The sequence below is a fragment of the Mesoplodon densirostris genome, chromosome X, assembly GCF_025265405.1.
Source record: "Mesoplodon densirostris isolate mMesDen1 chromosome X, mMesDen1 primary haplotype, whole genome shotgun sequence".
Lineage (NCBI taxonomy): Eukaryota > Metazoa > Chordata > Mammalia > Artiodactyla > Ziphiidae > Mesoplodon > Mesoplodon densirostris.
In genome coordinates, this window is record NC_082681.1 from 132,823,195 (window position 1) to 132,849,316 (window position 26,122).

The window sequence follows — 26,122 nt, forward strand, 5'->3', positions numbered from 1 at the left end:
GAGTGTGTTTGGCTGTCTAAAGGCGTCTAAGTACTGTAATTTCCCAATATGTGTGCTATCCACAAATTGTTTCGGTTATCGCTATGGTGCAGTGTTGCATTTTTGCCGAATAACTTCATTAAATAGCTGCATTGTGCTTGCAGAAGGTACCTAGGGTCTGTAATTAATTTTTTAAAGGAGTAGCCAACTGATGATAGGGCCAGATTAGTTAGGGTGAAGGCAGTGACCATAACTGTGAACAGCCTTGCTCTGAAAAATGCTCAGCTGCCCAGGTCGGGGCTACCAGGGGGCTGACGAGGTTGGGCCTGAAGAGGCTTGGTTTCTATCCTGTTGGCCCCACGGATGGATGTGATCTTCCACAAATCACCGGAGGGGATGCTCACTCCTGCTTGGCGTCTTTGTGGAGAGGGTGTGGGTAACGTCATGGGGGCCCCACGCCGAAAGCTGAGATTTTGAAATGAATACCTAAGTGGGGGGCTCGTTTGCGTTGACCCTTCTTAGAAGGCTGAGAAATCTTGTGCAAGGGTGTCATCACGCCGTGGGTTAATGCTTTGCTCTCGACACCTTACAGTTCGGAATACCTGCATTATCACTCCACACGGGGCCCAGATGTTGTGTAGCTGATTCTGGCACCCAGCGTCAGCCTGGCACAGCAGAAATGTGCAGGAGCACCTGGCATGATCCCTTCCTGTCTCCTGCTAGAGTCCCTTTGTTGTGCTTTGACACCATTGAGTTTCCTTCTACTGCAATCTGAAGCCCCACCACGCTGCTCGGGCCAGCTGTCAGGGGCCCGTGGCTGAGGCCGTGCTTGCACCCAGGACTGATGCCCTGGCGCTCACGTACACCAGCAGCACGGGAGGATGCTGTTTCCCCACTACGGAGGGTCTTCATTCCTACTATGGCGAAGGGGGGGGGGTACCTGCAGGTATCAGTAGCATCCGGCTGTGAAGGAGATGCAGACCCTTTCCCGTCTGTGGGATCTTTGGTCACGAGGAGCCATCGCATAAGAAAGTCTGTGCCAAAGTCCCAGCGGTGTCGCAATAGAGTTGTGTCAGGTCGCCGCCCACAGAGGAGTGTCCTATAGAAATCACGTTATGCTGGTGACTGGGTCTCTCATTTACTTGCACTTCAGAATAAATCAGCTATGTTTAAAAACTTTTATTGGAGTATAGTTGCTTTACAATGTTGTGATAGTTTCAGGTGTACGGCAAAGTGAGTTAGCTATAGGTATATGTGTATCCCCTCTTTTTTGGATTTCCTTCCCATTTAGGTCACCACAGAACATTGAGTAGAGTTCCCTGAGCTATACAGTAGGTTCTCACTAGTTATCTATTTTATACATAGTATCAATAGTGTGTATATGTCAATCCCAATCTCCCAGTTCATCCCATCCCCCGCTTTCCCCCCTTGGTATCCATAGGTTTGTTCTCTACATCTCTGTCTCTGATTCTGTTTTGCAGATAAGATCACCTATACCATTTTTCTAGATTCCACATATATGCATTAATATACAGTATTTGTCTTTCTCTTTCTGACTTACTTCACTCGGTATGACAGTCTCTAGGTCCATCCACGTCTCTACGAATGACCCAGTTTCATTCCTTTTTATGGCTGAGTAATATTCCATTGTATATATGTACCACATCTTCTTTATTCATTCCTCCGTTGATGGACATTTAGGTTGCTTCCATGTTCTAGCTCTTGTAAATAGTGCTGCAATGAACACTGGGGTGCATGTGTCTTTTTGAATTATGGTTTTCTCTGGGTATATGCCCAGTAGTGGGATTGCTGGGTTTTGAGAGCAGACCTCACAAATCATACTTATAGCATTCTTTCTTTGGGGGAAATGCCCTCTGATCTCTAAAGAATTCTAAGTGGATGATGTACAAATCATTTTGGGGATCACAATCCAGTTCTGAATAATATCTACTTGGAAAAAAAATCTCGTGAACTCTCTGACAACAAACAGCCATGGAGTCTTCAATTATCAATTGAAGGATTGGAGCTTAAGTATTCCATATCTAATACTGTATCTTTCCAAATAGAACACTAGCGATTTGAAAACTGCATTGCAGAATAAAACTTGTACATGTCAGAAAATTTCCCAGAGCTCACCTTCTTCTGTGGGAAGAAATGGCAATTTTTTTTTTTTTTTTTTTTTTTTGCGGTATGCGGGCCTCTCACTGTTGTGGCCTCCCCCGTTGCGGAGCACAGGCTCCGGACGCGCAGGCTCCGGACGCGCAGGCCCAGCGGCCACGGCTCACGGGCCCAGCCGCTCTGCGGCATATGGGATCCTCCCAGACCGGGGCACGAACCCGTATCCCCTGCATCGGCAGGCGGACTCTCAACCACTTGCGCCACCAGGGAGGCCCAAAATGGCAATATTTTAAATGGCAATCTTTTTCGACTTTTTAAATGGAAGAGAAAGTATAACTGGTGCCCCTCCCTGCCAGCGTCTCATTACATACCCAGGCATGTAACTAGCCCATGATATGTGCTACATCCTGGTGACATAAATGAAAACATCCCCTGAGCTGTAATAACCAGAGGGGTTTGCTTCTCTGGAAGATAGAGTGAAACTTTCAAATAATTCTTACAGTGTAGGATAGAACGTCGTAAATAACTTACTTGCAACCTGTACACACTCAGGAATTTAGACTTATCTGGACTTTAATTATGTAATGACTTGGCTGTCTACAATTTAAGTGCCAGTATTACTCGGGTGAAGTGGATGGAGATGGAGAACAATGAATTGTGCATATCTCTTTAAGGTCTTTTCTGATATCAATAAATGTTATCTTCTATTTAAGGGTGTCCCACTGTGCACTTGAAATACATGGAACTTATAGTAAATTTTTGTACGTTTAAACAATTTTAATATCATAGTAGGTGACATGAAATGTATTGTAGGAATGTTAATGCCTCCTTTCACAAGCTGTTTCTTTATCCGTCTAGGTCCTGTTAGCCAGCAGCTTTCTGCCCATTTATGCAGGACTAAAACCAGTGGAATACAAAGGACAGGTAAGATGCTTACAACTGACAAATGATCAGTAAATCCCGTGTTCATACGTTTCCTTCGAAAGATCCGATTGTATTATTATTCTGGTGGCTCCAACTCCATTTGTATGACTTGTTTCCCCATAGTTTTGTTTCTGTTTAGCAGAAAAAACAAAAAAAATCAAGTGCAGGTGCTGTGGTGCCCTATTGCCTGCACACTTGCACACACACACCGATAACCAGACACAATATCTATTCAACACACACCAGAGTTAAAAGTTGTGTGATCAAACACAGTAGCTATTTAATACATACACCGGAGATATGCATCTCAGAACCAAATACAGTATCTATTTAACCCACACCAGAGATACATACTTTTTGTCATCAAATACACTGTCTCTTTAACACCTACTCAAGATCAGGCACATATTCATGGATGATTAATGCCATTTGTCTTATATATACATGATATGTACGTATTCATTCATAAATGTGCACAGGAAAAGTGTTTAATAGCTGTCACTCATTCTTTCACTTTGAAGGCCCAGCACAGGGCCTGTGCTCAGTGAATGCATGATCTTACAACCAAGGAATTGACTTTTGCAAATCTCTTAGCTGATGTGATTGGGGATCTGTCTGTGTTCTGACCTTGTCAGGCCTTGTGACTTTCTTTCTCTGAGTTTTCCTGGTCATTCCCGCCCTTTTCTGTGCTTCTCATAGGATCCTTGGCCCAAAGCAGTCTGCCCTGGGACGGTTGTCTCAAACGGGCAGATGAGGAGGGTGAGGCTGAGTCACTGGATGAGGCCATGTAGATGGACAGCCTCAGAGTGGACCATCAGGTCCCACGTGGACTCTGTTTATTACCTATATGCATACAGTATGTTGTTTGCAGTGATGGGCTTACATGTTGTAGGCTAAAACCCTCTTTGTGACCAAGTAGAAACATAATATACATTGAATTTTTTAAAGCAGCATAAAATAAACATAAGCTCATGGAAACCCAGGTGTTTTTTTGTTGTTGTTGTTTTGGGGTGTTTTTTCCTATTTTGGATACTGCCCCTCAGAGCTAGCAGGTACTCAGTTACCAAGGAGTATGAACTTTGCTGTTATGTGAAGATTTGGGAGGTAACCCCTTTACATAATGATTTTAAAGTCAGTTAAGTAGTATTTTCTCTTAGAGCCGTAAAAAAATCAACATTTATTTTTACATATAAATTTCGAATACAGATGCTATCAAAATCAACTTTACATTATGATTATGAACTTTGTGTGTGTGTGTGTGTGTGTGTGTGTGGTATGTGGGCCTCTCACTGTTGTGGCCTCTCCCATTGTGGAGCACAGGCTCCGGACGCGCAGGCTCAGCGGCCATGGCTCACAGGCCCAGCTGCTCCGCGGCATGTGGGATCCTCCCAGACCGGGGCACAAACCCATGTTCCCTGCATCGGCAGGCGGACTCTCAACCACTGCGCCACCAGGGAAGCCCCTATGATTATGAACTTTAATTTTATGATCTGAAATGTAATGATTTTACTTCACGCTATTGCTTGATAATATATAATCATGACAGAAATGGCTAAATGGTAGAAAAAAATATGCAAAATGCTCAGGTGTTTCATGAGATTGTATATGATCATGAAAAGGGGATTCAGAATCCAAGAATCAACAGAATTTCTGTTGTGATAGATAAATTAAGAGGTGGTGACTGAGAACGTGGGATGTAGGTATAGTAAGGAAGTGATGGAAAGGAGATGGGGGGAAAAGGAGGGATGGAATCAAGGCTAGAACAGAGCTGAGTCCCAGAAGCCTAGTATATTCCAAGACTATGCTGAACATTTCCCGTGTTTAAATAGTAATAACTGTATTATGAAGGAGATGCGGGTAGTAATGGCTCCTAGTTTCTTCCAACATACACTGTCCTCTTCTTCCTTAGTAACAGAAACCCAATTTTTTTCTGGGCCTGTTACCATGTAGATAAAAGGCCACATTCTCCAGCTTCCCTTGCAGCTAGGTGTGGCCACCCCCCTTATGTGCTGGCAGTGAGAGGTAGGCCGAATTACTGTGGGACTTACAGGAAGGGAGGTTGTGTACCTTTCTTTCCTTCCTGCTGCCTGGGACTTAGATGTGATGACCAGAGCTCTGGCAGCTGTTCTGGATCATGAGGTCACAGATCACACCCTAGACAGAGACAAATAATGAGATGCAAAGACCTGGGCCCTGAGTGACTTGAGGAGGGGGATCTTACCAGGCCACCTTCTGTATTTCTTTTACCAGGAAAAGTAAAACTTCAGTATTTATTGCTTTCTATTGGATGCATTAGAGTCCACTCCCATGTGCTGTAGGGATTATTACTCCCATATTTTACAGATGAGGAAACTGAGTTGTAGAAACATTTTCACTTCACTGAAGTCACCAGGCTTAGTAAGGGGGTCACTTTCCCAGGATGATTTCTAATGTTTGCATCTGTGCTGTGCCTCTTGCTTTACTTTGCCTTGGTCATTCCTTTAAAAAAACATCTCCCTTATTTTATTTCTGTCCCTCCCCATCCCCACTGCTCCAGGTGTATGACAGGAAGCCTAGGAATAGTTAAAGGGTGAAATGTTCTCAGATGAATTTCCTGCTATGTGATTGAATACTTAGATGGGAACGTGAAAGGGCAGTCTCAATTAAACAGGGAATGCAGCACCTGGAGGTGTGAGAGAAAAAAGGGACCTTGGGAGGCGGGACAGGCCTTGCTGATGACTGACATCTGTGCACAGTTGGCACGTCATAATTACTTGTTGAATAGAACCTAATGTCTCCAGAAAGCGTTCGGTTTACCTTGGATGTTTAATGAAGTCCAGGAAGAGGGGCCCCCGTGCACACAATGATTGACAGTGTGCTCCTCGGAGACCTGGCTTTGTGTTACAGCCACATGGTGGCGACTTGCCAGTGCCCTTGTGTGCTTGCTATGGACTCTGTCAGCCCCCTCCCTTCCCTCAGCTGAATACGCTTTCTAGACCAGGTTAGTCTGGAGAATCGCTCCATTTTCAGGGAAATGCGAACTTTGCTTTAAATGCAGTGTTTTGCTGTGGGTGTGAGCTTTTCCTAACTCCATAAAACTTTGTGTCACGCTTTCTCCTGTTCTGGGTTTTGATGCTTTTGTGGGGGTCAGGTTTTGATTTGCTGGTTGGCCTTGGTGGTTTTTCTGCAGCGATGGCGGTTGCAGCAGCAGCGGGGCAGAGAGAGCTCAGCATCGCTTGGGTTTGAGGCAGACCAACAGGTGTCCTGAGCTGCTTCTGCATGCAGCTCCTGTCCAACCCGCTGACCACTCATCTCCACGTCCGGTGTCACTTAGCTATGGAACATACTGGGTTTCACTAATACTTATTTGTGGACCTGATATTTTTATTGAAAAAACTCTTTTATTAATCACGTAGAAGTTTCATACCTTCATAAGACTTAAAATTGACTTAAGCCACAGTAAATAACAACATGATTCCTTCCTAAACTGTCTACCAGTTGTTCGAAGTGGTACAACATCTTGGAAAATGGCTTGGTTTTCCTAATGTTTTATTTTTTGAATTTTTAAAATTAATTAATTAATTAATTTAAAAAGTTTATTTATTTATTTTTGGCTGCCTTGGGTCTTCATTGCCGCGGGCGGGCTTTCTCTACTTGCCGAGAGGGGGGCTACTCTTCACTGCAGTGCGCAGGCTTCTCACTGTGGTGGCTTCTCTTGTTGCGGAGCACGGGGTCTAGGCATGTGGGCTTCAGTAGTTGTGGTAGGCTGGCTCAGTAGTTGTGCCGCACGGACTTTGTTGCTCCACGGCATGTGGGATCTTCCTGGACCAGGGCTCAAACCTGTGTCCCCTGCATTGGCAGGTGGATTCTTAACCACTGCACCACCAGGGAAGTCCCTGGTTTTCCTAATTTTTAAAAAAGTTTTTGTCACTTTCTCTGGCTTTATCTTAGGAGACTGTTTTTAGCACCGTACTTATACTTGATATTCATTAACAATTGCATAAATGAATAAATGGAAATAAATTGAAGTTCAATCTTATCATTTTTACCAGTGGATTTTCCTTCTGTGTACATGGCCTCTTTCCAGTGAGTGAATAAGCTGTGGGAATGTGCCTACTTTCAGAGCTCGTTTTCACAGGTTCTGGTCATCAATGTGGAACAAGAATAAGGATTTTCAAGAGGAGCTCTTAACTGATCAGTTTTTGTTTTTGTTTTTTTAATATTTATTTATTTAGGCTTTGCTGGGTCTTAGTTGCAGCACGCGGGATCTTTTTAGTTGCAGCATGCAAACTCTTAGTTGCGGCATGTGGGATCTAGTTCCCCGACCAGGGATCAAACCCGGGCACCCTGCACTGGGAGCTCGGAGTCTTACCCACTGGACCACCAGGGAGATCCCTGATCAGTGTTTTTTTGTTTGTTTTTTTGTTTCATTTTAAGACATGGCATTAGTGTTGGCAAGTGACTATTTTATTGTTATTTTGATATTTTAATCTGTGGAACTGTGATGCAGATCACAAGAAGAGCTATAGGTTTGGTTTTTGCTCTGGGTTAGATTTCAAGTAATATTTTAACAGTGTATTGTATAGAGAATATTTATCATTGTATTCTAGTCATTGAGCCTTTTGCATGGGTTATGAATTATTAATCTTTTCATTATTGGCATATCTGTGGGAAGGAGAGTTGTAGAATACTCTGTTACTATGTATTTATATACAATTATTATTACAGTCCTTTGGCTTGTATTTCTTCATGATTTAGACATGTCACGAGGATACATAGCTCAATCACTGTCATAGCGAACGGTGGTGGCTGGCTGGGCGACCAGCTAGATTTGGCTTGATGGAACTCTGGTTATCAATTTACAGCTATGCTGAAATAGAAGCTCTTATTTTTCATTGGCTTTTTAAATTCTGCATGTCTATTTGATTTTTGAAAAAATAGCTTAGTTTTCCAAGGAACATCTTCTATTTTTTTTTTTTTTTTTTTTTTTTTTTTTTTTCTTTTTGCGGTATGTGGGCCTCTCACTGTTGTGGCCTCTCCCGTTGCGGAGCACAGGCTCCGGATGCGCAGGCCCAGCGGCCATGGCTCACGGGCCCAGCCGCTCTGCGGCATATGGGATCCTCCCAGACCGGGGCACGAACCCGTATCCCCTGCATCGGCAGGCGGACTCTTAACCACTGCGCCACCAGGGAGGCCCACATCTTCTATTAATAAATAGCACTTGTAGAATTTCAACTGCTAGAGCTTCCTGAAAGTTGGGTATATAGAATCACCATTTTTGAGCAACCTTCAGAAATCCAAAAATTAAGTTGGCAATTTACCAAAAATCATTATTTAGTACAAGTCCGTACTGCAGGTTTTCTCAGGCAGTTTTTAATTTTTAAAATTTTATTTATTTTAACCTGTCACCCTTTCATTAAAAAATCTCCTATGTCTCTTGTCCCCTCCTGTGTTTCTTCATCCCAAATGGTAGATTCTGACCTGTGTCCTGGGGGGTGGGTATCTATTTGACATGAACACACTCCCTCTCCCTTCTCCCCCTCCCCCCTTCATCCCTCCTCCTTCCTCCCTCTCCCCCCTCCCCCTTTGTCCCTCTCCCCCTCCCACTTCCACCCTCTCACCCCTCCCCTTCCTCCCTCTCCCCTCACCCCTCCCCCTTCCTCCCACTCCCCTTCTCCCCCTCCCCCTCCCTCCCTCTCCCCCTCCTCCTCTCCTCCCTCTTCCCCTCCCCCTCTTCCTCCTTCTTAACCTTCCCCCTCCCACCCACCCTCTCCCCCTCCCTCCTTCCTCCCTCTCCCCCCTCCCCCTTCACCCTTCCTCTCTCCCCCTTCCTCCCTTTCACCCCTCCCCCTTCCTCCCTCTCCCCTCCCCCTTCCTCCCTCTCCCCTCCCCCTTCCTCCCTCTCCCCTCCCCCTTCCTCCCTCTCACCCCTTCCCCTTCCTCCCTCTCACCCCTGCCCCTTCCTCCCTCTCACCCCTTCCCCCCTCTCCCCCTCCCTCCTTCTTCTCCCCTCCCCCTTCCTCCCTCTCCCCTCCCCTTCCTCCCTCTCACCCCTTCCCCTTCCTCCCTCTCCCCCTCCCTCCTCCCTCCCTCTCCCATCCCTCCTCCCTCCCTCTCCCCCTCCCTCCTTCCTCCCTCTCCCCCTCCCCCTTCCTCCCTCTCCCCTCCCCCTTCCTCCCTCTCCCCTCCCCCTTCCTCCCTCTCACCCCTTCCCCTTCCTCCCTCTCCCCCTCCCTCCTCCCTCCCTCTCCCCCCTTCCTCCCTCTCCCCTCCCCCTTCCTCCCTCTCACCCCTTCACCTTCTTCCCTCTCACCCCTGCTCCTTCCTCCCTCTCACCCCTTCCCCCCTCTCCCCCTCCCTCCTTCCTCTCTCTCCCCTCCCCCTTCCTCCCTCTCCCCTCCTCCTTCCTCCCTCTCCCACTCCCTCCTTCCTCCCTCTCCCCCTCCCCTTTCTCCCTCTCCCTTCTCCTCCTCCCCCTTCTTCCCTCTGCCCCCTCCCCCTTCATCCCTCCCCCTTCCACCCTCTCACCCCTCCCCTTCCTCCCTCTCCCCTTCCCCCCTCCCCTTCCTCCCTCTTCCCTTCCCCCTTCCTCCCTCTTCCCCCTCTCCTTTGCTCCCTCTTCCCCTTCCTCCTTCTCCCCCTTCCTCCTCTCCTCCCCCTTCCTCTCCCCCTCTTCCTCTCCCTTACGCATCCCTCTCCCCCTCCCTCCTTCCTCCCTCTCCCCCCTTCTTTCCCCCCTCACCCTTCACCCTTCCTCTCTCCCCCCTTCCTCCCTCTCACCCCTCCCTCCTTCCTCTTCCCCCTCCCCTCCCTCTCTCCCTCTCCCTCTCGCCCTCCTCCCTCTCCCCTCTCCCCTCTCCCCCTCCCCTTCCTCCCTTTCCCTCCTCTCCCCACTCTGTTTTGAGTCATGCCCAAGAACCTTGTGTAGGCGTGACTGTTTGTTCTCCATATCATGACAGCAAACAAGGTATGTTTGTAACTCAAATTTTTTTTTTCAAACCTCCTTCACTTCCCCTGGTCCGCTTCCCCTCAGCCCTGCAGAAACAGTTCTGGTCTTCCCCGCCTCCGCTGTGTCTTACAGTGTGTGAGGAAGAACAGTGAGTGTGGAGTGAATGGACCAGCTCCACCCCTTTTGCCAGCGTGCTTTCCAGCAGGGCTGGCAAATATTTTCTTTTTTTTTTAATTGAAGTAAAGTTGATTTACAGTCTTGTGCCAATCTCTTCTGTACAGCAAAGTGACTCAGTTTTACACAGAGACATTCTTTTTTCATATTCTTTTCCATTCTGTTTTATCCCAGGAGGTTGGATATAGTTCCCTGTGCTGTACAGTAGGACCTTGTTCATCCATCCTATACATAATAGTTTGCACCTGCTAACCCCGAACTCCCAGCCCATCCCTCTCCCTCCCGCGCTCCCCCTTGACAACCACAAGTCTGTCCTCTGTGTCTGGGAGTCTGTTTCTGTTTCATAGATAAGTCCATTTGTGTCAGAGTTTAGATTCCACATATAAACGATATCATATGGTATTTTTCTGACTTACTTCACGCAAATATTTTCTGAAAGTATCAGATACTAACTGCTGTCTGCATTGTGGGACATACTGTTTGTATCAGCACAGTTCCTCAACTTCGCTGGGTTTTTTTTTTTTTTTGCGGTACACGGGCCTCTCACTGCTGTGGCCTCTCCCGTTGCGGAGCACAGGCTCCGGACGCGCAGGCTCAGCGGCCATGGCTCACGGGCCCAGCCGCTCCGCGGCATGTGGGATCTTCCCAGACCAGGGCACGAACCCGTGTCCCCCGCATCAGCAGGTGGACTCTCAACCACTGCGCCACCAGGGAAGCCCAACTTTGCTGTTTTGTGGGAAAGCTCTGTGAAGTGGGAAATGTCATGGCTGGGTGCCAATAAAACTTCATTTCCCGAAGCAGGTGGTTGCCCAACCCCTGACCTAGAACAAGTAACCCTGCCAGCATCAATTTCCTTTTCTGTAAAATGAGGAAACTGAACATACTACTAGCATGACCCTCCTACCCAGTAGGGTCATAGTAAAGATCAAATTAAATGATACATGAGAGGCTGTTTAATAAACCATTAGGCCCTGTGCCATGGTATTTATAATAATTATAGATATAAATGTCTCATTCAGTCTTCCAAAAAAAGTGCTTTAAAAATTTATTTTATTGAAGTATAGTTGATTTACAATGTTGTGTTTAATTTCTGCTGCACAGCACAGTGACTCAGTTATACACATAGATACATACTTTTTCATATTGTTTTCCATTACTCTTTTTTTTTTTTTTTTTTCCTTTTTGCGTTATGTGGGCCTCTCACTGTTGTGGCCTCTCCCGTTGCGGAGCACAGGCTCCGGACGCGCAGGCCCAGCGGCCATGGCTCACGGGCCCAGCCGCTCCACGGCATATGGGATCCTCCCAGACCGGGGCACGAACCCGCATCCCCTGCATCGGCAGGCGGACTCTCAACCACTGCGCCACCAGGGAGGCCCTCCATTACTCTTTATCACAGGATATTGAATATAGTTCCCTGTGCTCTGCAGTAGGACCTTGTTGTTTATCCATTCTCTATATACTAGTTTGCATCTGCTAACCCCAAACTCCCAATGCCTCCCTCCCCCACCCGCCTTCCCCCTGGTAACCACAAGTCTGTTCTCTGTGTCTGTGAGTCTGTTTCTGTTTTGTAGGTAAGTTCATTTGTGTCACACTTTAGGTTCCACGTGTAAGTGATATCATATGGTATTTGTCTTTCTGGCAAAAGTATTTTTTGTTGACTTGGTTTTTGAGCAAAATACACTTAAAGCAAATTCAGCCCTGCATCGCCGTTCCATCGTGAGCATATCACAGTGTGGAATGCACATCCAGGCGCACACTGCGTGTTGTGGAAACACTTGCTAGATGAACAAATAAGCCCTTTCAGCTGAAGTGACCACCTCGGGTTTTAAAGTTTCCTCTTTAATTATGTAACAAGAGTTGCTGGAATTCGTGAGCCTCGCATGTACCCATAACATGTCATGTGTAAGGCAGAGGTCGACACGTACTGACAGATGAATACCCTGCCGGGCTTGGGTGTGACAGGTGCCATTACCCTTTAGAATAAGTGCATTAGCTCTGGTTTCCAGTGCTTTCACCCTCAGAGGACAGTCACACTAGACCCCCTACCCCACCACGGGACACGAGGTTTTCTTCCCTACTGAGTAGTTGTGCCTTCACAACTCTCTGGGCTTAGGCAGTGGACCTTACGATGGAGCACGTTTAGAATATGGTCAGAGATGGGAATCAAGGGTATTAGGACAAGTGACAGCAACTGCGGGGACAGAAGCTAGTTTGATTTTTGAAACACATTTTGCCCGGGAATTTTTTTTTTTTTTTTTAACGTATTTGGGCCTTCCCTTTCCTTTGAGGATGACAGTGCTAGGTACTGAAACTAACCAACACAGGGCAAAACTACCCTGGGAAGACCCATGAGGAAAATTGTGGAATCCTAGGACTCATGGCAAGTAGTTCCCAGCTTATGGAGTGCTGTCCACAAGGTGGGAATGGGGGACTGACCTGGAGGAATGTGTTGCCAACAGTCAGAATCATGGCCGGGAGTATATAAAGTGCAGAATTTCAAACCGTCTGTACCACACGCAGTATATTTGCAAGGAGGAATGTTGGCTGCTGTTGGCATCGTTTCCAGAAGTTTTGCTAGAATCTGAGTGCCCGAGTGTGTGTCTGTGTGTGTGGTTGTTGGGAGTGATACAGCTCTGGAGAGCATGAACCAGGAGTAAGATGCACACTGCATTGAGAACATCGGAGCTGGTGGGCTTAGGGTGACACAGGAGTCAGTAACGCTGAAAATCGATCAAGTCATTTGATAAGCTATGTGTTTTCCCTAGTCATTTATCCAATCAGAATAAGCTAACAAGAGCGAACAAAACTTGGAAAAAAAGATCTTCAGTTCCCTGGAACCTCAGTCATTAGCCCTCTGGTAGATTAGAACACTTAGCAATTTAATGAGCCAGACTGACCTTCTCTTCCTTAAGTTGAACAAATCAGGTGAGTTCTCAGTTAAGTTATATGACCCTTGGTACATAGTTTTAATTTCCCTTGATGAAACCTGTATGAATTTTTATATCATTAGTGAGATATTCTACTGAGGATAAGAAAGGCAATTTTGGAAGGTGTCTTTTTTGTTCTCTCTCTAGGTACTATCCTATTCCAGAAATTGGTATCTACACCCAAAGCAATCAGGGAAGAAAAAAAAAAGCTCCAGGTCAATAAGGCACAGAACCAGATATCTGGGGGCCTTCTCACTACAAACCTCCCTTTTGTAGACTGTGTTTGTATAGTTGTGTGCATGTGTATATATGTGTGCGTATTTCCACATACACATATTATACACAAACGTGTGCTCTATAATAAACATAATTATATGTGTTTTGTTCTTTTAAAAATAATGACAATAAGCGAATTAATCTAGGTCAGGTTCATTTTAATCTAATCTATTTATGTTTTCTCCTCCACCAAAATGCAATTCCCTCAACAGAAATTTTCAACACATTTTCACCTTTTATTACTTTCTTTTATTCCCTTTGGGGGGAGTTGGTGGCTGGCTGAGGCCTTTGTAAACAGTGCGGTACTGATCATTTAGTAACCAGCTCTAGAAGTCAAAACAAGAAAGACATTTAAAAAAAGACATGTTAGAAAAGAGGAATGAACAGTTTTAACTGAGTTAAGGATGCTTTACTTTATTTTTTTATTTTTTAAATCTTTGGCTGTGTTGGATCTTCGTTGCTGGGCGTGGGCTTTCACTAGTTCCGGGGAGCAGGGGCTACTCTTCGTTGTGGTGCACGGGCTCAGTAGTTGTGGCTCGCGGGCTTCAGTCGTTGCAGCACGTGGGCTTCAGTAGTTGGGGCACATGGGCTCAGTAGTTGTGGCGCACGGGCTTAGTTGCTCCGCGGCACGTGGGATCTTCCTGGACTGGGGATCAAACCCATGTCCCCTGTATTGGCAGGTGGATTCTTAACCACTGCGCCACCAGGGAAGTCCCAGGATGCTTTATTCTAACTGGTTTCTTGCTCCTCAGCCCACCTTCTTGCTGTCTCCACAAAAGATTCTTTTGTGCAGCATTCTCCACAATTTCCAGCCCCCCCTTTTTCTTTTCACATCCCCTGCAGGGTATTTCCACTTCAGATACAGCTGGGAGCATTTGAACTTCAGCGTTGCATGTGTGCTTATTTATTTATCGTTAGAGCTGATTCTGTTAACATGTGGGCTCAAGGACCGATGGAGACTCTTTTGCCTTGAAACAGTGTAAGGAGTATTATCATCTTCGTGTTTCTTCAATCCTTTCCCAGTGTACCATTCTGCACAAGCCTCTAGAAGCTTCTCTGACCTGCTCTGTCCACGCCTTTCCTTTGAGCTTGGGTCTGAAAGCACAGAATCTCTTCTGAGTAATGTTCCTGTTTAACACAGCGCCCCTCCTCCCCAATTCTTCAAGGCTTGAAGACCTTACATACTCAGGAACCGCTTTGGCAATGGAAGGGTTTCGGGCGGTTCTATTTATTTTTAAGTTTGCTACAGAAAATGCCGATTTCCAGTTCTTAGGATAAAAGTAGAACCTCCTGGGACTTCCCTGGCAGTCCAACGGTGAAGACTCTGCGCTTCCACTGCAGGGGGGCACAGGTTCCATCCCTAGTCGGGGAACTAAGATCCCACAAGCCACGCAGCACAAACTCCCGTTTTGGGGACGGTTTGCTCAGTGTCACAGTAAACCTGGCTTTGCATTCTGATTAGATCATGAATCCCAGCCTAATTACCCATGGCTTCTTATGCAAGCACCGTCATCAGTAAAAATTTAGGTACTTCTTATGTGAAATGATCCACTTAAAGCTTTTAAACAATTGGAGAGACTTCCTGATTCCGTTCAGGGTTCTTATTATATGGGTTAATGATATGCATACAAAGATTTGCTTTGCTTCCAAAACAAACCTAATCTGACGGGTCCTGATAAATCGTAAGTTAAGGGCGTTCCCAAGGCATGCACATGTTAGAGGAAAGGGTCCTTTTGGGGAAATGCATGCTCATTTTCTTCACATGGGAGGGATGCTGTCGACAGGTGCTGATGAGCGGTGTGCTTTCCACAGAAGTGGATAGACGGAGGCTTTACCGACAGCCTACCCCTCCTGCCTGTAGGCCGGACAGTGACCATCTCACCATTCAGCGGGCAAATGGACATCTCCCCGCAGGACAAAGGGCAGCTGGATTTCTATGTGACCATCACCAAGCAGGACATACTGGTGAGTAATGATGTTCACTGGTAAGTGAAGCCTCTTCATCTCCGAGAACTTTCCACGTGCTTCCAGAACTTTGGCAACTCAGTTTTATGTACAAATCGCATAAATATCTTAAATAATCTACACGTGTCACGCATATGGACATGACTGTTACTATCAACAGTCTATTTGTGAAACATTTTCCATGTCTTCACTTATTTCTCAGGGCAGTCTACTGGGCAGGATTTCAGTGCACTTTTAAATTAGATCATTTAGTTGTTTTAAAAGCTGGCAGGAATTAAGTAGGTAAACACATCAGAGAAAAACTTAGGACCTAACAGAATAACTTACATAAAAATGTGGATTCCCTTCATCTCGTCGCATAGTTCTCAGCAGGAGGTGATATTGTACGCAGGAGACACTGGCAGGGTCTGGAGACAGTTTTGGTCATCACGTCTGGGGTGTGTGCTGGCGTCTAGTGGGTGGAGCCCGGGGACGCTGCTCAGCATCCTGCAGTGCACAGGACGGTCCCACCACAAAGAAGCATCTGGCTCAAAACGTCAGTGGTCCCCAGGCTGAAAAGCCCTCATGCAGTGTATGGGTGGGGGTGAATTTTTAAATTTAATTTTCTTCCTCCTGATTTTTTTTTTTTTTCTTTTTGCGGTATGCGGGCCTCTCACTGCTGTGGCCTCTCCCGCTGCGGAGCACAGGCTCCGGACGTGCAGGCTCAGCGGCCATGGCTCACGGGCCCAGCCGCTCCGCGGCATATGGGATCCCCCCAGACCGGGGCACGAACCCGTATCCCCTGCATCGGCAGGCGGACTCCCAACCACTGCGCCACCAGGGAGGCCCCTCCTGATTTTTTTTTAATTGCTAGTAGCACCTATGATAAGAAAGCTTAGGTTACAGAGATGATGTCCATTTACCTGTACTGTGATATCCTCCAGCTTCCGTTTGTCTTTCTGTCCTAGTTGTCCATGGCAAACTTGGTGAGGCTTCACCAAGCCCTTTTCCCACCAAGCGAGACGATAATGGAATCACTATATCATCGTGGCTTTGATGACACCATCCAGTTTTTACGCAAAGAAAGTTGGTTTGAATACAACGCTTAAAACTTTACAATGCAAAACACATTTCAGACCTTTTTTTTTTTTTTCTTTTTTGCGGTATGTGGGCCTCTCTCTGTTGTGGCCTCTCCCACCGCGGAGCACAGGCTCCGGACGCGCAGGCCCAGCGGCCACGGCTCACGGGCCCAGCCGCTCCGCAGCATGTGGGATCCTCCCGGACTGGGACACGAACCCATGTCCTCTGCATTGGCAGGCGGACTCCCAACCACTGCGCCACCAGGGAAGTCCCAGACCGTTCTTGATGGGGGTTTCTAATTAAATCCTTTTTTAAAAGCCTATCATAACTCTCTATCTGTTTTGTTATTAGTTTTTGTAATATTTGTAATTTTTCATATTTAAATCATTACTTGGTGCAAGGAAATGAGGCATTTTGGTTGAATTTGGCAACGTCATTAAGAAGGTTCCACTCAGGTGATAAGGAATCGTTTTAAGAGAACCATCACATCCTTTGAAAGCCCGTTGGAAAGGTAAGGGGTTCTCTGGGGAAACCATGGAAAGTTGAACATGAGGGTCGTGGTGTGCACATGCTCTGCACGGATAATGTGTCAGCACCCTTTAGACGTGAAGCACGGGTGTTTCCAGGAGACAACGGTGTCCTGTCGTTCCAGAACGGAAGGAAGTATGTTCTCAGGCTGCACCCCACTCCCTCTCAGTTGGGCCAGGAAGGATGTGAGAAATAGTCAGCATCATGAAAGGCCTTTAACAAGGGGTGGAGCAACAGAGGCTTGCTTTTCCTGGGTGTGTACAGTTGTTTCTGGTGTGGAGGTAGAAAGGTGAATAGCAGAGAGTAACCGGAAGCCCAGAGTTTGCAATTAGCTGTGTCTTCCCTAGTCCTCGTCCTCCGTAAAGCTGCTCGCCAGCTAACGTGATTGTCAGGCTCTTCTGACGCCTCCCTGTTAATATTCTCTGTCCTTACCTCCCCAGCTCTTTCTCTGTCCTGGTTTCTCTGTCTTTCTCTCCCTGTTCCTTCAAGGCCATACTTCACCAAGTGTTCAGCCATTACTGTGTGTACCAGACATAGGTACTCTAAGAACTTAAATGGATAAAATACTACTAGACACAAAGAACCAAGTCAACCAAGTAGCCTAGCAAATAATAATTCAATCCAGAATCATCGTTCCTTCATTATTTTTAAATCATGCTATACTGACCCCAGGTCTTCCATGTTTTGAGTAGTTGTCCTGTCACTTGACTCGTGTGTAGGTTTACACTGACTCATGTACACCCGTTTTAAATCTTAACTCGTTTTTATGGTGCTTTTCCAAGCATGAGCTCTTAATTACTATGAAGCAGTGAGACACAAACCAGTTTAATTGCACGTCTTTAATTGTTTTGCATTTCTCTTTTTACCGTTTGAAACCGTTCTTTAAGTCAATTTTATGGTTCTTAGAAGCCCCAAATACACAACTTTTAGCACAGAAACACCAACGACTGCTTGTTTTCTTACGAGTCATGCCAGGACTCGGAGAGTAGTGATGTTTCTTGGGGGTCTGTGTTTTTCCTACTCTAGCAAACGTAGTTAAATCTTAATATGTTGTTCTCATGAGTGACTTGAAGTGGATGGATTCTCCATTCTTCCATCTGTTTATTCACTAGATTTTCCCCTTACCCATTATTTTATGTGAATAATCTATGTGTATACTATTTCAATAAATTACTCATCGATTCCTCCCCCTGAGCAAAAACAAACCTTCATATGTTAGACTTTTAAAAACTGTATCGTACCTTCTACGTATGTCTCTGACCATGTGAGTGGATGGTACTTGCCTTGAAAAATCCTGTAAGATGGTCGAAAGATGGGTCTGCAGGGCAACAACTTTCTAACACTTGGGGGACGTGGCACCGTAATACAGTACCTCATCTGTAGCATCAGTGTCCTCCAGGTGTGCTGTGCCTCAGCTGAGGCCCATCACAGCCCGTGCTGCGTGGTGGTTACAGTGCGTCCTCATGCAGCTATAGTGACAGAAAAGGGCGCTAACGACAGGGTGCCCATGTTATTGGGACCAGCCCTTCAGAGCGCTGTAGCACTGGTGTATGGAACGTCTGAAGAGACTTTCTGACCCAGATCCTGATAGGTTTGCTCGGTAATTACGGTGACTGGCAGCTTGATAAGTGCCCATTTCCCTGTTGGGGTAATTTCCTAATATCTTTGAATCTGTCATTTAAAATTTCATTAGTCTTTTCTTCTTTTCAGTAACACTCTTTACTTTGTAACTATGGTAACCCACTGCTTCCACTGACAATTAGAGAAAATAGATTTGGTTTTGAAGTTAAGTAATGTGTGAAAGGACCAAGCAGTATATTAAAAAAAAAAAAAAAACCCACAAAACTCTCTTACATTCTGGTTTCCCAATATGGGTCATTGTGTATGCATATGAGAAGCTTGCAAAGAAAGAGCTTTGAGGCTCTGAGCATCGAATTATGATTCTAAACAGACATGGGCAGTTAACATGGACACATTTCATTTATGCTGCTTTTTTTCCTGATGACTAAAACACATACATATAATTACATATATATATATATATATATATATATATGTCATAGAAGTGTTTCTGGATCTAGGGCATTACTTTTATAGTTGAGGAACCAATAATTAGGGAAATTCAGAGTTTTGAGGGTTTTTCTGGCCTGAGTTATGTCTACACTATAGCAAAATAAAACTGAAATTTGAAGTAATTATCCACATAACTTGAAGTGGGAGGAAAAGCAATAACTGCAGATGAGGAAAAGTGGATAAACTTCAGTAATAATAATAATTGCTATTATATAAGAGTAACAGTATTATTATTTCATTATAACTTTATATTATAGTACTATTAAAAGTAGTTATTATCATTGTTCACAGATTGACAGTTTAGGTGGGCTGAATTCACATAATTGCTCACCTCTGCACTTAATTTTGCCCCTATTGACACAACTCAAAGCTTTGCTGACTAAATGCTAATACATATAGTTATGTATCCTCACATATGTCCCCTTGGGATAATTCTCCTGCTCTCTTCTTTTTTTTTTTTTAATATCCCTTTCTCTTGACGGACTTCAAGAGGGGCAAGAATAGGATTCAGTCTTTTCCTTGTTATAGAAAGCATCTCTGAATATGCAGTCTTGCCCAACTCATAATAGCATATCCAACTTGATCTTGAAATAAGGTAAAGGTAGTTTGTTGGAAGCACAGATGAGGGAAGGGATGCATTTCACTGCCACTTTTCATGGCTCCTTGTACGGGATGCACAGAAGCAATGGTAGTAGACGGAGGATGTCATCATCCCTAGCAAGGCATCTTAGTCCATTCAGGCTGCTGTAACAGAAAACCACAGACATTGCTCCCTGTTCTAAAGACTAGGAAGTCCAAGATCAAGGCACTGGCCGATTCAGTGTCTTCACAGGGTGGAAGGGGTGAGTAAGCTTTCCAGGTCGTTTCTGAAGGACTCTAATCCCATTCATAAGGACTCCACCCTTATGATCTAACCATCTCCCAAAGGCCCCACTTCCTGTTACCATCGCCTTAGGGGTTAGGATTTCAACCTATGGTTTTTTTGTTGGGGGGACACAGACATGCCATCTGTAGCTCAAAGGGAGATAGATTTGCTGCTCTACAATGAGGGGAGGGAGGAATGTCCATGAAACCCAGGTAATTCCCTTGGGTATCCCCTCTACTACCATCTAGTGGACTAGTTAGTGGAAAACTACTTCGACTGTCTATGGCAGAAGCAGGAATACAGATCAGTCAGGACTGAGCATTTGGGTCATTGAGCTGGAGGACGGGCTCTGATCACCAGAGGTGTGGGTGGAAGCAGAGAGAGTGCGTGATGCAGAATGAGAGAGCGGAGTGAGACTTAGCTGGGGAGCAGTGACACAGCCTCAGGCGGATGTCCTGCAGCACAAGGCAGGAGCAGTGCTCTGGGACAGCCAACCTGATGCAAGACAGTCAAGCCCTGGCACTGTTCAGACCCTGGGGCCTCCATCACTGCTGACTGTGGGAGCCGCCTGGTCATGTCCCTTGAGTGCACTCTCTGTGTGACTGTGTTTATTTGGCTCCAACCACCTGGCTTGTGGGAACTCAGTTCCCTGACCAGGGATCGATCCAGTGAAAGTGAAAGGGCGGAATCCTCATCACTGGACCGCCAGGGAATTCCCTCTCTCTGACTTTAATATAGCCAGAGCCACTGTCTTCTACTTGCTACCCAAGTATAGTTGATAGAGTTAAAATGCATCAATTCCTCAACAACTAGGGGAAAAGTAGATGAAGCCTTGCAAATCATATTTCTCTTAATGTCTTGTGTTTAAAAATCCCTGTGAAGGGGGGCACTGTTTTACAGTAGGATCTCTGTCTTCCTAAAGCATTAAAAGGTTGGTAAACACAAAAGGATTTCAATTAGGTTGTCAGTTACAGAGACAGAGACTCACCATTTGTCTCCGAATGAGAGGTTTGATGCTTCATTGGAATTTACTTGCAGTATGAGGAGGAGAACCATCATTTGAATATGATAGTTTTAACACACTAAAGCTGAAGGAGATTGTATGGGCTGCTCTACTCTCATTCCTCATGTTTCACTATCAAGTGTGTTGTTAGATTAGCAGCTTTGTAAATCCCTGCCTAGCACACTGAGAACTGAATACATGATTGAATTTGAGAGGGTTTTCTGGTTTTACAATCTGAAAACTTGTTTCCAAACACAGGAAGGTTGTTTGATTGCCCGTTAAAACCACCTATATATTGTGATGCTTGGTACACCATTCTCTTCAGAGATTTCCAACCTCTCTTTTCTTTTGTAAATGACTTTTTTTAAAATTAATTAATTAATTTAGGCTGCATTGGGTCTTTGTCGCTGTATGGGGCTTTCTCTAGTTGCAGCGAGCGGGGGATATTCTTCGTTGTGGTCTGTGGGCTTCTCATTGTGGTGGCTTCTCTTGTTGAAGAGCACGGGCTCTAGGAGCATGTGAGCTCAGTAGTTGTGGCTCATGGGCTCTAGAGCGCAGGCTTAGTAGTTGTGGTGCACGGGCTTAGTTGCTGTGCAGTATGTGGGATCTTCCCGGACCACAGCTCGAACCCATGTTCCCTGCATTGGCAGGCAGATTCTTAAGCACTGCACCACCAGGGGAATCTGTAAATTTCCAACCTTTCTTGAATATGACCTACTTTATATGGTGATCCAAGACCTATATGCATATATTTTACATACACATGTGTATACATAAATTAAAAAATTAAAAATAATTTCATAAGACAATACTCATTATGTGTAATTCTTTTTGATATTTTTATCACATTTTATTAAAAAATATTGTCATGACATTTAAATGATTTCACAGCTGCTAACGAGTCAGGAGCTAGAGTCTGAAAACACTATTCTAAACAAATTTTAGAACATCAGAGTCACTGAAGTTCTCAATTTCTGTTTAAAATGCCTTTATTAAAAAAAAATCACCCTTCAAATATGGCATGGTAGAATAAATAATCAGTACTATGTTTGAAATATTTATTTCTTCTCTCACCCTAAGTTCTTTTTTTGTGTGGGAGGGATTTTTTTTTTCTTTATTCAAACAGAAAGTCACGAAAATTATAATCATCCTCATCAGTTCACTCAGTCCCATTTAATTAATTTTTTTTCATCTCGATCTTTTGTTAGCACTTTTATGAATTCATCAGTTTTCCTTTAGAGTTCTGAAAATGCTTATTCATTCAGTTCAGCAGTATGGTCAGTTACCAGAAACCTGTACTTGTCAGAGTCTTTTCCATGAATTCTTTGAAGATGAAACCCTTTTATAGGAACATTTTGCAAAAGCATCAGAGTACAACCAGAACTGTCTGTAAATGACAAAAGACTTAAAAATGACCACGGTTAAAGATTTGCTGAAAGTTCATAATAATGCAATTGACATGGAAATTTAGTTATTTCTGAGATATACATTTTAAATAACTAGAATAATGACTTATAACATAAGATATTTAGAAATATCATGTAATGTCTGAAACATTTATGTTAACATATTTCCATACAAATAACTCAAAGAAGGTTTAGTATTAGTTGTTTTTTTGTTTGTTTTTTTATATTGCAGGTTCTTATTAGTCATCAATTTTATACACATCACTGTATACATGTCAATCCCAATCGCCCAGTTCAGCACACCACGATCCCCACCCCACCGCAGTTTTCCACCCTTGGTGTCCATACGTTTCTTCTCTACATCTGTGTCTCAACTTCTGCCCTGCAAACCGGTTCATCTGTACCATTTTTCTAGGTTCCACATACATGTGTTAATATACGATATTTGTTTTTCTCTTTCTGACTTACGTCACTCTGTATGACAGTCTCTAGGTCCATCCACGTCTCAACAGATGACTCAATTTCATTCCTTTTTATGGCTGAGTAATACTCCATTGTATATATGTACCACATCTTCTTTATCCATTCGTCTGTTGATGGGCATTTAGGTTGCTTCCATGACCTGGCTATTGTAAATACTGCTTCAGTGAACATTGGGGTGCATGTGTCTTTTTGAATTATGGTTTTCTCTGGGTATATGCCCAGTACTTGGATTGCTGGATCATGTGGTAATTCTATTTTCAGTTTCTTAAGGAACCTCCATACTGTGCTCCATAGTGGCTGTATAAATTTACATTCCCACCAACAGTGCAAGAGGAATCACTTTTCTCCACACCCTCTCCAGTATTTGTTGTTTGTAGATTTTCTGATGATGCCCATTCTAAATAGTGTGAGGTGATACCTCATTGTAGTTTTGATTTGCATTTCTCTAATGATTAATGATGTTGAGCATTCTTTCATGTGTTTGTTGGCAATCTGTATATCTTCTTTGGAGAAATATCTGTTTAGGTCTTCTGCCCATTTTTGGATTGGGTTGTTTGTTTTTTTGTTATTGAGCTGCATGAGCAGCTTCTAAATTTTGGAGATTAATCCTTTGTCAGCTACTTCATTTGCAAATATTTTCTCCCATTTCTGAGGGTTGTCTTTTGGTCTTGTTTATGGTTTCCTTTGCTGTGCAAAAGCTTTGAAGTTTCATTAGGTCCCATGTGTTTATTTTTGTCTTTATTTCCATTTCTCTAGGAGGTGGGTCAAAAAGGATCTTGCTGTGATTTATGTCATAGTGTTCTGCCTAAGTTTTCCTCTAAGAGTTTGATAGCTTCTGGCCTTACATTTAGGTCTTTAACCCATTTTGACCTTATTTTTGTGTATGGTATTAGGGAGTGATCTAATCTCATACTTTTACATGTCCCTGTCCAGTTTTCCCAGCACCACTTATTGAAGAGGCTGTCCTTTCTCCACTGTACATTCTTGCCTCCTTTATCAAAGATAAGGTGAACGTATGTGTGTGGGTTTATCTCTGGGCTTTCTTTCCTGTTCCATTGATGTATATTTCTGTTTTTCTGCCAGTACCATACTGTCTTTTCTTTATTTTTTTACATCTTTATTGGAGTATAATTACTTTATAATGGTGTGCTAGTTTCTGCTTTATAACAAAGTGAATCAGTTATACATATACATATGTTCCCATGTCTCTTCCCTCTTGCGTCTCCCTCCCTATCCCACCCCTCTAGGTGGTCACAAAGCACCGAGCTGATCTCCCTTTGCTATGAGGCTGCTTCCCACTAGCTATCTATTTTACATTTGGTAGTGTGTATATGTCCATGCCACTCTCTCACTTTGTCCCAGCTTACCCTTCCCCCTCCCCATATTCTAAAGTCCATTCTCTAGTAGGTCTGTGTCTTTATTCCTGTCTTAACCCTAGGTTCTTCATAACTTTTTTTTTCTTAAATACCATATATATGTGTTAGCATGTGGTACTTGTCTTTCTCTTTCTGACTTATGTCACTCTGTATGACAGACTCTAGGTCCATCCACCTCATTATAAACAGCTCAATTTCGTTTCTTTTTATGGCTGAGTAATATTCCATTGTATATATGTGCCACATCTTCTTTATCCATTCATCCGATGATGGATGCTTAGATTGTTTCCATCTCCTGGCTATTGTAAATACAGCTGCCGTGAACATTGTGGTACATGACTCTTTTTGAATTAACTCTTACTCAGGGTATATGCCCAGTAGTGGGATGACTAGGTCATATGGTAATTCTATTTTTAGTTTTTTAAGGAACCTTCATTCTGTTCTCCATAGTGGCTATATCAATTTACACTCTCACCAACAGTGCAAGAGGGTTCCCTTTTCTCCACACCCTCTCCAGCATTTATTGTTTGTAGATTTTTTGATGATGGCCATTCTGACCGGTGTGAGATGATATCTCATTGTAGTTTTGATTTGCATTTCTCTAATGATTAATGATGTTGAGCATTCTTTCATGTGTTTGTTGGCAATGTGTATATCTTCTTTGGAGAAATGTCTATTTAGGTCTTCTGCCCTTTTTTGGATTGGGTTGTTTCCTTTTTAACTCATTTTTCTCACTTGACCTTGTATTGTCAAGATGGATCCCTGCTATAACTGTACGTCAGGCTCAATCCTTTCAACTCTCGTATCAACAGATCACAATTTCTTTGTCTTTGTTTCTATCGATGGACATTTCAGTCATTTCAAGTTTCCGAGATTCACAAATAACGTTGGTACGACCCTCCTCAGACATGTTTTCTTGTACAATGTGTGTAAAACTCAAGGGTACGTATGCATAGGTGGGACTGCTGAGTCGTCTCAGGTTGCACATAGCTTGAACTTGAGTAGATACTGCCAACTCCTCTCTAAGGCAGACGCACCTCTTTCACACACATAGCACTGAGCACGAAGTCCTACCACTCCTTATTTTTATCGATACACGGTTTCCTCAGACTTACTAATTTTTTCTAATCCTACTTTTGCCTCAACTTACATTTCCCTGGTTACTAGACAGGTGGACATTTTTAAACAATAGCAACTTTAAAGAATCATAAATATTGGCTATTGAGTAGCAAGTTATCCCCAATCACCTGTGAGTCAGTTCCCCACCTGCCGTCCCACCAACTGCCAAGCACTTTCCCTTATACTTCCTATAAATAAGGACATTCTCCTACACATGCACAGTATAATAAAATCAGGGAGTTAATATTGATGTGTGTCCTCAGGGTTGATTCATGTTTCACCAGTTGTCCCAAGAATGTCTTTTATGAGAAAAGAACTCAGGTAAGAATCATAGGTTCCACTTGGTCTTCACATCTCTTCAGTTTCCTTCAGTCTAGACCATGTTATACGCTTTTTTTTTTTTTTTTTTTTGACATCCTTTACCTGGGAGTTTGGAAAATTATGATTCTGTTATTGTATTAGTTTCCTAGGGCTGCTGTAACAACTGCCACAATGTGGGTAGCTTAGAACAGCACAAAGTTATTCTTTCACAGTTCAGTAGACCAGAAGTCCCCAAATCAAGGTGTTGGCGAGTTTGGTTCCTGCTGGAGGCTTTGAAGAAAAAGCTGCTCCAGGGCCTCTCCCCTAACTTCTTCTGGTTGCTGGCAATCCTGGGCGTTTCTTGGCTTGTGGCAGTGTCACTTTAATATCTACCTCTGTCTTCACAGGAGCTTCTTCCCTTTGTGTCTCTGTCCTCTTATATTCCCATAAGGACATCAGTCACTGGATTTAGGACTCTCCCTAAATTTAGGATGATCTCATCCTGATATTCTTAATGAATTATATCTGCAAAGACCTAGTTCCAAATAAGGTCACATTCTGAGATGCTGGGTGGACATGAATATCAGAGGGATATACTATTCAACCCACTCCACTTATT

At 44.1% G+C, this 26,122-nt stretch overlaps 1 protein-coding gene across 5 annotated transcripts in view; it reads left to right on the plus strand.

Moving 5' to 3' along the window:
• The window catches only part of PNPLA4 (patatin like phospholipase domain containing 4), a 28,965-nt gene extending 12,295 nt beyond the window's left edge, over window positions 1–16,670 (plus strand). For 4 of the 5 annotated variants that reach the window (XM_060087310.1, XM_060087314.1, XM_060087313.1 and 1 more), the window contains 3 exons: window positions 2,956–3,021; window positions 15,139–15,291; window positions 16,239–16,670. In XM_060087310.1, coding sequence (XP_059943293.1) covers window positions 2,956–3,021; window positions 15,139–15,291; window positions 16,239–16,379 — 360 coding nt within the window. In that variant the 3' untranslated portion in view covers window positions 16,380–16,670. Of the gene's footprint in view, window positions 1–2,955; window positions 3,022–15,110; window positions 15,292–16,238 lie in introns of all 5 variants that reach the window. The other variant, XM_060087312.1, reaches the window with a different exon arrangement.
• The last annotated feature ends 9,452 nt before the right edge of the window (window positions 16,671–26,122 follow it).